Genomic DNA, 12,328 nt, shown 5'->3' on the forward strand with positions numbered 1-12,328 from the left:
AATCTTATTTGCTGATGACACAGTGCTCAATGCAGAAAATGAAAGTGACATACAAAATTTGGTCAGTGTTTTTGATAGTGTATGTAAAAGGAGAGCTGAAAGTAAATGTCAACAAAAGTAAAGTGATGGTTTGTGAGCGGAGTAGAAGTGAGGTCGTGGATTTTGTATGCCCATATAGAGTGGGAATTGAATGTGAAAAAGAATGCAAAATAATTTTGAATGGTGAAGAAATGGAGGAGGTTAATGAGTTTAAGTACCTTGGATCAGTTATGTGTAAGCATGATGGTATGGAGGGAGAGACAAGAGAAAGGGCATTGCAAGGAAGAAGGGTGGTAGGGTCTTCGGAACATATCATGAATGGCAGAAGTGTGAGCATGGAGGTAAAGAGGGATTTGAGAAACACAATAATAGTACCAACCCTCACATATGCAAGTGAAACAAGGGCCTGGAAAGAAAGTCAGAGGTTTAGAGTGCAGGCAGTGGAAATGAGTTATTGGAGGAGTGCATGTGGTGTGAGTAGAATGGATGGAATGAGTAATGAAAGTGTGTATGAGTGTTTTGGAATGTGTCACAGGGGTGAAGGGAAGAAGTGTGGAGTGGTAGAAGTGAAGCAACAGACTTTAAAGTGGTTTGGTCACATGGAGGGAATGGAGGAGAGTAAGATGACCAGGAGGGTGTATGTGAGTGAGATAGAGGGAGGGAATGTTAGAGGATGACCTCCAGTGAAATGGAGGGATAGGGTGCAGGAGTACGTGAGGGAGAGGGGTGAAAGATCCTTGAGAAACTTTGAGTAGGCAAGGAGGGAGTGTATGAATAGAGAAAGATGGAAACTCTTCTGCTGTATCCATCCCCTTGTGGGAGCTCCTAGGAGCAGGTGTCGATGAGATGATGATGATGATTATCCAGCCAGCAATCATGAATTTTTCCCACAAACCTACATGACTAAATATTTTCAGATGAACAATATTTCACAGGTAAATGAATATTTATTGACATTGTCATGAACATATTCAAGTTTCAGGGCCTAAAGGCATATTTTCATAAAGAAATATGTAGATAAAAGTTTTCATTGTTTTGGTATGGGTGTAACAGCAAGTGTGGATATTGGAGATGTTCATTGGTTGAAGCAAGGTACTTTGAGATGACTTGGACACGTGACAAGAATAAATGAGGATGGCTTTGTGAAGACAGAGTATGAGTATGATTGAGGGAAATGATATCAGGGAGGAAAACTGCTTAGTGCAATACAGTCTTTCTATGAGGATGCATCTGCATGTGTCAAAATTACTGGAGAAACAAGTGAACATTTTAAGATAAAAGTGGGCTTAAGACAAGGGTGCGTCATGTCACCATGGTTATTCAATATTTATATGGATGGTGTTATTAGAGAAATTAAGGGCAAAGTTGGAGAAGTTGGAGTAAGACTGTTCGATGAGGGAAGGAAGTGGGTACTGAATTCGATACTGTTTGCTGATGACACGGTGCTCATTGCAGAAAATGAAAGTGACCTACAAAATTTGGTCAGTGTTTTTGATAGTGACTGTAACAGGAGAAAGCTGAAAGTAAATGTCAACAAAAGTAAAGTGATGGTTTGTAAGCGAAGTAGAAGTGTGGTTGTAGATTTTGTATGCCCATACAGTGGGAATTGAATGTGAAAAAGAATGCAAAATAGTTTTGAATGGTGAAGAAATGAAGGATGTCAATGAGTTTAAGTACCTTGGATCAGTTATGTGTAAGCATGGTGGTATGGAGGGAGAGATAAGAGAAAGGGCATTGCAAGGAAGAAGGGTGGTAGGGTCTTTGGGACAAATCATGAATGGCAGAAGTGTGAGCATGGAGGTAAAGTAATAGTACCAACCCTCACATATGCAAGTGAAACGTGGGAATGGAATGAAAGTCAGGTCTAGAGTCCAGGCAGTGGAAATGAGTTATTTGAGCAGTGCTTGTGGTGTGAGTAGAATGGATGGAATGAATAATGAAAGTGTGTACGAGCATTTTGGAATGTGTCACTGGGGTGAAGGGAAGAAGTGTGGAGTGGTGGAAGAAGTGAAGCGACAGACTTTAAAGTGGTTTGGCCACATGGAGCGAATGGAGGAGAGTAAGATGACCAGAAGGGTGTATGTGAGTGAGATAGAGGGAGGGAATGCTAGAGGACGACCTCCAGTGAAATGGAGGGATAGGGCGCAGGAGTACATTAGGGAGAGGGGGGAAAGATCTTTGAGAAACTTTGAGCAGGCAAGGAGGGAGTGTCTGGATAAAGTTGGAAGCTCTTCTGCTGTGGCCATCCCCTGGTGGGAGCTCCTAGGAGCAGGCGTCGATGAAATGAAATGAAGTTTGCAGTTGTTATTGGACAAGACAAAAAAAAAAGACCCTTAAAACACCCCCAAGAGGAAAAAAAATCTATAAAAATTTGTACCTACAGCGCCGGGGTGCCCGAGCGTGCCTGAGGGGATAGTCTCGTTGTGAGCGCTTAGCAATGAAAGGGTTAAACTACTCCAACCGAATTTTAAATATCCTGACCTTTAACGGGCGGCTTCGCCCCCGTGGACCCCCCCAGCGTGGTAACACTACACTGTGACTGCAGCAGATAATGCATAACTGGCAACTTGGGCCTGTGGGTTACAGCTGAGCCAGGCGGGACTCAGATTCCGTAGGAGTGCCCAGGAGTGTTTCTAGGGGGGCACTAATTTTATACGGATTTTTGAATAGTACGGGGATCCTGGGTCCCTAACCCCCGTACTATTTGAGGGACGACTGTATAGACGTTTCGAAATTGGGACTTTTTGTCAGTGCGTCAATATATAGACGTTTACTCTCATTTGCCCACACTAGATTGTAGCATGATATATAGATGATTCCTTACCACTAACAAAATTATCAAAATAAATCATTATTTGGCATCTCAAGCCCCCTGACACTTACCGACATTGCCTCTCAAGGACAGTCACTGCTTGTGCTTTGTCGGTGGTGGATGTGCTATGCACATCAGCTAACATGGGGAATTTTTGCATTTTTTTCTATTTTCCATGCTTCAAACTATACCACACGGTAGCAGTTTTGCCTAAAAACGAATAAGTACAAAAAGAATACATGAAAAAAATGAAGAAAAGTGGAGGGAGGGAGGTAAACCACATCCAGATCACAAGTCCTGGACATTGCCTTTGCAATGGGTGTGAGTGACTCTAAACCTCATATAAATATATCAATATACATATAACCAATCAAACTTAAATAACATCTATATATAGATTCAAATGTTTGTTCAGTTTTGCGGCAGTCTATATATAGACATCAATCTGGAATGCCCACTTGTGGGGAATCTATATATAGACGTATGGATGAAAATTGACGTCTATACAGATGATTTTTTTTTCTGGTAGTACACACATCAGCCCTGCTGCCAGGAAGGGGTTAAACATCCTTAGCTGTAATTATGGATGTATGGTTGTGTTTGTAAAGCAACAAATACACAGTTTTTCGTATGGCTTTTCGTATCGATGAACACATTGAACAGTTGGGTGGGCTGCACGGCAACCGTCCATGCTGGGAATCGAACCCAGGCTCCCAGATTCATAGTCAGGGATGCTAAATACTGCATTGCAGAAGTGTATTAGGTTCAGTAGTGACAGTAATAGGCTAAGAGGAATGGGATAGGAGGCTAGAGGAGGAAGACTGGGCAATCTGTACATGTCAGGGTTGTATGGACACCAAAAGGAATCGGAAAGAATTGTAAAACCAACGTGTTTCTAACACAGTGCTGGGAAAAAAGGACACACATGCTTGAATAAATCCAAGGAAAAGGATAGAAAATAAGTGGTTTAAGCAAAAAAATAAAGAAATAAATTGTGAAAATTATAGTGTTATACTGTATTCTAGAGTGGACAAATAATTGGCATAATGTCATTGAAAAATATAAATATATATATATATATATATATATATATATATATATATATATATATATATATATATATATATATATATATATATATATATATATATATATATATATATATATATATATATATATATAACTTACAGTTCTGTGGTTTCAATATTTCTGGCAGTGCCTTCAATGGTCTGGCAGTAGGCAGCATTGAACTTGGTAATGATCTGGAGAAGAGTTTGAGCCTTGTCTTGGACATCATCACCATAGCTATTGAGGAGTGTTTGAAATTGTGACATCATCATGGTCACTCGAGTCTGCAATAAAAATAATAATGAAGTAATAAGGAAAGGTAAGAAGGTCAGTGGGTGTCATTCATTCATATGAGTAGCTACCTAAGAAATAGCAATGGTGCTACACTTTAGTGACAGATTGTGCTACAACACTGATAAGTTCTTCCAGAACTCCCTCAGCGGACCCAACTCAAACCGACTTATAGGTGAGTCAGACTATAGGAAGATGGAAATTTTTCAATTACAATGTCATGGTAAAAAATATGACATGGAGCTCAGTAAGTTGTAACAAAAGGAAAGTTATGCTGAAGAGGCTATCCAGAACCATGTATGCATAAGACTTCAACAAAATGCAAGTAATGTTGAAATGGAAAACTATAAGTTAATGTAAACCTTGAGTTCAGGAAGGCAGTCTCGAATGTGGTGCATCAGGAGTCTGTTCAGAGTCTTGGCCAGGTAGGGAGTGCCATTGCGGTTGGCCAGAGTTGGGTACCTTCGTTGTAAAAAAGCAGCTTCATCAGCCAGTGCTTCTTTTATGGACTGGAGAGGAAAAATAAAATTTCTCCAATTACATACATGTGTTGTAAAAGCTGAATTCTGAAGCACAATATTTAGAATGGGAAAATGCTGAAAAAGTCTACATGATGTTGATAGGACTACATAAATTGCCAGAAGTACAAAGGTAGGCGCATTATGGTCCCTTCGTTACTGTTTAAGGGAGCAAAACAACTTGGCAAAATAAAAGTTTAACTGACAATCAGTAAGGAACTCTACAGGATGGCTAAAGTCCATGCACCAAGGGATGTGGTGACCATGATGATTATCTTCTCAGCAGTCTCTTCCTATCTGTTTGGTACATCTATTCATTGTACGATACTGCTACAAAACTTTTGCCTTACTTTGCTGTCAATTATGTCTTGCTGAGATCTGTTTACCACACCAATTATTCCTAGCTTTACAGGAATAACTCTGCCACAGAGGATATCAATGGCATCAGTCCCTGTAATGGAAAAAGGTTTTCTCTGTAACAAAACAGCAGGAAACATCTTCAACATAATTAACTCAGAACATATCAATGAGTGGGCATAATGTCCTGATCTACAGCTAACTCCATTCCTAAAAGGTGGTTCAATTGAGTCTGCTTGCCAGACAGCTTCCCAGTTTATAAAACTTTTGGTAAGACTGACAAGTCTGCGTCAGCCATGAGCTTTGTTGGTATCACCTTGTCTCTTCAACTTGAGGTTGTCTAACTGATCTTTTGTATTGATATACTTCTGTCTTCCAACAATGACAAAAATGATGCAAAATCAGTCTTGACTGTTTAATACATACAATGTTAAAAAATGTTCAGATCACTTTTCAAGCAGAAATAAGGAATGAAAGTGAGATTATAGGTCAGTATCATGTGTAACGAAAAAAAAATTCCTAAATCATAATCCTAAATAAAATCTAAAATGAGACTTGCTATTGCTCTATACTTAACAAACTTAAGTCACATATATCCAGAAAACAGTGAGGCTCACCTGCATCCATTAGGTCCAGTTTGGTGATGACTGCCAGTGTTCGACGCCCATCTGGATCAACTTCCTTGGCCATTTTAAGACTCTCTGAGGTTGCCATGTCCATGTTGGCAGAGGACACTGCCAGAATGATGGAGTTTGGGTTGCTGATATAATACAGAAGGAGGTCACGGATTTGAATTTCTATGTCCTCTGGTTGGTCCCCAACTGGTACCTGCATGGTAAAGAATTACATAACTTTTTAACAATCATTGCCATGCCATTTGATGATGTCAGGTATTAACTTCTTCACTCCGGCGACGCTGACGTTGGCGTCCGACAGTGTCACTGTATGGAAAGGGTTAGTCCTCTTCTAAACCTCTTCCATTTCCTCTTAATCCTCTTCTAAACCTCTTAAGAGGAAATGGAAGAGGGTTAAGAGGAATTTAGAGGAGGATTAATCCTCTTCCATTTCCTCTTGACCCTTTCCATACTGTGACGCCGACGTCTGCGTCACAGATGGAAAGGGTTGAGAACACGTAAAAAAAAAAAAAAAAAAAAAAAAAAAGGTGAAGTTGCAAGCATAGTCACTGATGGAGATACAATCTCTCATTTTCCTCCTAAATACTAAGCATTCTGACACTGATGAACAAAGAATTTAGAAGCACCTCTCCCTGTATACCCATGCTCTGTGTGAATGGGTAATGTGCTGGTGGCTCATTATTACATAGGCACTGATAAATCTTGTTGCTTGATCTCAATAATGCATTGCTAATACAATGTGGTGTCAAGAGTGATATATGAATTATGCAACTAAAACAAACAATAGGTTGTATGTTACAACAATGATGTATAGAGTAATTAACATAATCATGCTTCACTGTGACCACATCTGTTCCAATACCCATTTCATAGGTTGATGATTGGAAAAAAAATGAATATTCTATAATATATTCCACCCTGTTTGTCCCTTTCCTTTTTTACTGTCATTGCCCTCAATGCTGTGACGAAGGCTACAAACAACATTTATATATTGCAGCATCTGACAGGAAACTGAGACTTTTCGTGCAGACTATGTTTTCCTTAGCTAGTGAGAGGGTATCTATAGAACTCAGAAACTGACAAAAAAAAAAAGAGAGAGAGAGAGAGAGAGAGAGAGAGAGAGAGAGAGAGAGAGAGAGAGAGAGAGAGAGAGAGAGAGAGAGAGAGAGAGAGAGAGAGAGAGAGAGAGAGAGAGAGAGAGAGAGAGAGAGAGAGAGAGAGAGAGAGAGAGAGAGAGAGAGAGAGAGAGAGAGAGAGAGAGAGAGAGAGAGAGAGAGAGAGAGAGAGAGAGAGAGAGAGAGAAAGCTTGCTACAGTTTGTGCGGATGATTATTGCACAAGAGTCCGCACATCAAGATTTGCCTCCTATACCATCATAGATATGCAAGAGGCAGTAATCGTGTGGCTAGCAGTGACGTACATCTTTTTCCCCACTCACAGAAGGGAGGGAAGAAGGGTCTCCCTCCCTCCAGTAGTGGTTGATAGTTTGTATGGCCTTGAACAATTTAGCCTGAAATTTCCCCTTCATCCTTGTGTTTCAGCCCATTTTTGTTGGATTACATAATGGCTGGAAAACATACAGATGTCAAAACAATTCCAGCAGTCACTGATCTTTACATTGCTGAGCACAGTAATAAGGAAATTTGCAAGCTAAAAGGACTGAAGCTTAGATAGTGGATTGGGGAGGTGGTGGCTGAATGGATAGCATGACAGCCCCGCATTCAGGAGGACGCGAGTTCAATCCCCAACCGGTGCCACCAAGCTGGGATTTTTCAGCCGCCGCCGAGTGGCTTAAAACTACCCACATGCTGTCCAGAAGACCACCTATCAACCCAGACTCTAGATTCTAGGATTAAAAGATGAGCTCCGGGAGGGCAGCATGAGCCAATGCAAGATGGCGCCACTATAAACACTCGCCTGTGCCAGAACGGGCTGGGCCGACCATCAGGACCCACCGGGAAGAAGCCTTGGGCCGACCATCAGGATTCACTAGGAAGAAGCCTACCGGCGCAATAGGCCACGCCGTAAAAAAAAAAAAAAAAAAACAAAAAAAACTTGATCCACTGATTTAAGGCTGGTGGAGAGAGGGCAGTCACACTCCCCAAGAAACAACCAGTGAAACCATTTTTTTTTTTTACAGAAGCAGGAACATGTTGAGATGATTGCTTGACGGCAACCCTCATATCATAACTAGGGGAAAAAAAAAAAAAAAAAAAAAAAAAAAAAAAATCTTCTTGGTGATGAGTCACTGTACAGTGCAAGAACCTTTGCTGTGTGACCTTGGCTGCAGGTGTTATTGTGCATGGAAGAAGCCACTGATAAATGACCTCAAAAGGAAGAGGACACATAATCTTTCTCAGCAATATAAAGATCAGTGACTACTGGAATTGTTTTGACATCTGTATGTTTTCCAGCCTTTATGTAATCCAACAAAAATGGGCTGAAACACAAGGATGAAGGGGAAATTTCAGGCAAAATTGTTCAAGGCCATACAAACTGTCAACCCCTACTGGAGGGAGGGAGACCTTTCTTCCATCACACCAGTGAGTGGGGGGTGAAGATGTAAGTCACTGCAAGACACATGATTACTGCCTCTTATATTTTTATAATGGTATGCGAGGCAAATATAAAGTTGCACGGCAAATCTCAAGATGCGGGCTCTTGCGCAGTAATCATCTACCAAACTGTACCTATTATGTTAAATAGAAATAAAGCTTCATCTCCCATATTTTGTTGGCCAACGGCACCACTCACACAAACATTGGGATGAAGGACACCACATTTTTTCATATAAACACCAAACATTTGGTGGACTCTATTACCATTTAGTGTATAATAGACTTAAACAATTAGGGCTTGCTACTGAGCTCAAAATCAGGCTAAAAGTCTAATGACATTCCAAAACATCACCTCTCCTCTAAAGGTTAAAGTGTGTCATTAGAATCATGCACACCAACCAATAAGATGTGACTAGCCACAATCTGCCAATTTTCACATCCATAATGGCTGGCAGTTCAAAATTTAGGTGTTTACTTACCTTTGTTAATCCTGGTAGATCAACAACAGTTAAATTAACAACTTTATCAGAATATATCTTGAGACGTATTGGTTCACTGCATATTCCTTTGTTGTCTCCTGCAATTCGTCTTGTTTCACGTTCAATTTCCTTTCTGACCTCAGTAAAGTCTGTAAAGACTTTGTCCTTTATGTGGAGAAACTGAGCCCATTCATCCAAATCTAGAGTTCCTGAAAGGAAAATGAAAATATGATATGATAGACTTTGTCCTTTATATATATATATATAGAGAGAGAGAGAGAGAGAGAGAGAGAGAGAGAGAGAGAGAGAGAGAGAGAGAGAGAGAGAGAGAGAGAGAGAGAGAGAGAGAGAGAGAGAGAGAGAGATATATATATATATATATATATATAAATAAATATATATATATATATATATATATATAAAAATATATATATATATATATATATATATATATATATATATATATATATATATATATATATATATATATATATATATATATATATATATATATATATATATATATATATATATATATATATATATATATATATATATATATATATATATATATATATATATATATATATAAAGGGAGAAAAGGAGGAAAAAAAGCGATCTCCGTGGGGCAGCATTACCCAATTATAATGGCGCCACTATAAACAGTTGCCTGCGCCATGACGGGCTCGAGGCTGACCATCAGGCCCAGATGGATAGTCTACCTGCACCATCGGCCACATGTACAAAAATCTCATATATATATATATATATATATATATATATATATATATATATATATATATATATATATATATATATATATATATATATATATATATATATATATATATGGTAGACTCCATCTGGGCCTGATGGTGCAGGTAGACTATCCATCTGGGCCTGATGGTGCAGGTAGACTCCATCTGGGCCTGATGGTGCAGGTAGACTATCCATCTGGGCCTGATGGTGCAGGTAGACTATCCATCTGGGCCTGATGGTCAGCCTCGAGCCCGTCATGGCGCAGGCAACCGTTTATAGTGGTGCCATTATAATTGGGTAATGCTGCCCCATGGAGAGCATTTTTTCCCTCCTTTTCTCCCTTGTTATCTATCTATCTATCTATCTATCTATATCTATATCTATATCTATATCTATATCTATATATATATATATATATATATATATATATATATATATATATTTTCTATATCTATATCTTTATCTATATCTATATATATACGCCTAATGCCTGCTTGCAGTGGGCGTTAGGCGTATTTGCTGGTGGCACTAAACGCTCACTGCGAGCTCCAGCCGCACTCAAATCTCCCGCGTATGAGAGTGTTCCAACACTAATTCTCACAACACAGGATTGCTAATTGAGTGGGTTCTTCCCTAAATTTGGTGGAAAATCATGTCAGCCCAGCGCGGAAAATCTACGGACGAACAACTGGTGGATGTTAATTGTTGACCAATATAGTGACATTTTTGCATAGCTTCACCTATCACATGACTGATATTTTGACCAAATAGTTGTAAATTTTGCAGTTGGCAATACTGCCCTGCCAGCACCCCATCATCAAGAGACCTACAGTAGTTGCCTTACGGCTGACCGTCACCCACATATAAATGTATGTCTACACAGGCAACACCCCCTGAATGTGCCTGTACTTTCGCAGGAGGGGCTTACATTACTGAATCGTATAGATCTTGGCCTCCTCCTTCCAATGATGTTTTTGTTTTTTAGCTGTGATGAATAGTTTTTGAGATACAGCGGTTAAAAGAGCGAGCACTAGCGTCACTTGCTGGTGGTGCTAAAAGCTCGCTGCGAGCGCCAGTCACACTCACAGCAAAAAAACACCCCCTGAACGTGCCTGTACATTCGCAGGAGAGGCTTACATAACCGAATCTTATAGATCTTGGCCTCCTCTTTCCAATGGTGTTTTTGTTTTGTAACTGTGATGAATAGTTTTTTGAGATATAGCAGTTAAAAGAGATCCCCTTCCCCTGCTGGGGTGCCTGAGCGTGCCTGAGGGGATAGTCTCGTTGCGAGCGCATAGCAATGAAAGGGTTAACTAACGCGATATGTTCGATTTAACACGATTTTCATCGATGATGTCACACTCGATGACGTCACCGCTCAGAGACGCTGTCTCAGTCTGAAGCTAACCGGCACTGTGAATGGAACGTTTCTCTGGAATATGTACACTGCATTTTGACCTCTACTATGGCACCCAAGCATCCTTCCACCTCCTCACAGGAGGTGGAAGGACAGGGTGAGGAGGGAGGAGGGAGAGGGGGTGAGGATTTGGACGACAACGACCAGTGACGCATCAACAGTGATGGTGAGTGTCAGGACGTGTTTTTATTGTGTATGGGGAAATTATGTTTATATAACGCAATTTTAAAAAACGTGACATTTCCAGGAAGGTAACCCTCGCGTTAATCAAGAGGTGACTGTACACATCTTTGCTCGAATTCGGTGTGCCCTCTCTTGAATTTCATTTATTATTATTATTTTTTTTTTTATGAATTATTAAATAAGACACCATGGGACCACCACATTCCACTTAAGCCATCAACTCTCCTCTGTACAGGTATGGTAAAATTAAATTAAGTTTTTGTCTATATTCTATCTGTTTAGTATTGAATTTATCTTTTTGTTGTGTTACCATAGTTAGTATAAAGTTTCATGGTTAAAACTGCTTGAAGAAATTGCAATGTAAAATCAAAATTCACAAACACAAGTCTCAAAATGCCTTCAAGTAACATTCTTAGGCAATCTGAAAATTGAGCCAGACAATTTAGTAATTGCAACCATATTATCTTTGTATAGGTTAGCAGCAAAAATATGATCTGCACATCTCTAACAAATTACTGTTACCTGACTTTAGATGGTGCTTGGAAGGAAAGTTGGGACCCCTTTTCTTGCGAGGGGGAGGTTGGGGGGAAGACAATGCACCAGGACAGTCAAGCCCAGCTGAATGATCTGCTGACCTTTGACTGGTCAGTTATAACAACTACATGTGGGAACTTCATTTTCCTTATTTACTGTCACTTAAAAAAATATATATATAAAAATAAAATAAACAAACAAACAAACATAAAATAGTAAGGGTTGTAGAAATTTCAGGATGATGGACAGAACAGCATTTCAGTTCTAGTTCATACATGAATAAATGCTAATGATTTCTCTCAATATTTGATCAGGGACAAAAATTTGGATTACTATATCACTTGTGCTCCCTGTTTTACTTCATGGTTGACAGACATGAACACTAAATAGTGATGGTAATAAATGACTTCACAGAATCATGGGATATGGCTGGAGTGACATGTCAAGTCATATGGAGTATGCATCTCACGTGTGGGGGGGCTCCACTCACACAGCTCTCTTGGACAGAGTGGAGTCTAACGGCCATAGTGTTAGACTTCCCCATTCCCATCTGTTAGAGGTAGGGGGTTCACCAGAAAAGGCAGGCACCGCCCGGGAATCGAACCCGAGTCCTTCCGCTTGCCGGGCGGACGTGCTACCTGTTACACCACGGTTGCCTCTCGGTGAGAACCCACACAAC

General features: G+C 39.9%; 1 protein-coding gene and 1 non-coding gene across 6 annotated transcripts in view; both read right to left on the reverse strand.

The window, feature by feature from the left end:
• LOC127007396 (dynamin-1-like protein) overlaps positions 1–12,328 on the reverse strand; it is a 39,923-nt gene that overhangs the window by 19,295 nt on the left and 8,300 nt on the right. For all 5 annotated transcript variants that reach the window (XM_050878325.1, XM_050878323.1, XM_050878327.1 and 2 more), the window contains exons 3-7: positions 8,757–8,965; positions 5,703–5,913; positions 5,079–5,179; positions 4,573–4,719; positions 4,040–4,203 (exon numbers count right to left, since the gene is read on the reverse strand). In XM_050878325.1, the coding sequence (XP_050734282.1) occupies positions 4,040–4,203; positions 4,573–4,719; positions 5,079–5,179; positions 5,703–5,913; positions 8,757–8,965 (832 nt within the window). The remainder of the gene's footprint in view (positions 1–4,039; positions 4,204–4,572; positions 4,720–5,078; positions 5,180–5,702; positions 5,914–8,756; positions 8,966–12,328) is intronic.
• On the reverse strand, positions 12,232–12,306 carry Trnaa-ggc (transfer RNA alanine (anticodon GGC)). The gene has a single exon. It is a non-coding gene; the product is annotated as a tRNA-Ala (tRNA).

The sequence above is a fragment of the Eriocheir sinensis genome, chromosome 35, assembly GCF_024679095.1.
Source record: "Eriocheir sinensis breed Jianghai 21 chromosome 35, ASM2467909v1, whole genome shotgun sequence".
NCBI lineage: Eukaryota > Metazoa > Arthropoda > Malacostraca > Decapoda > Varunidae > Eriocheir > Eriocheir sinensis.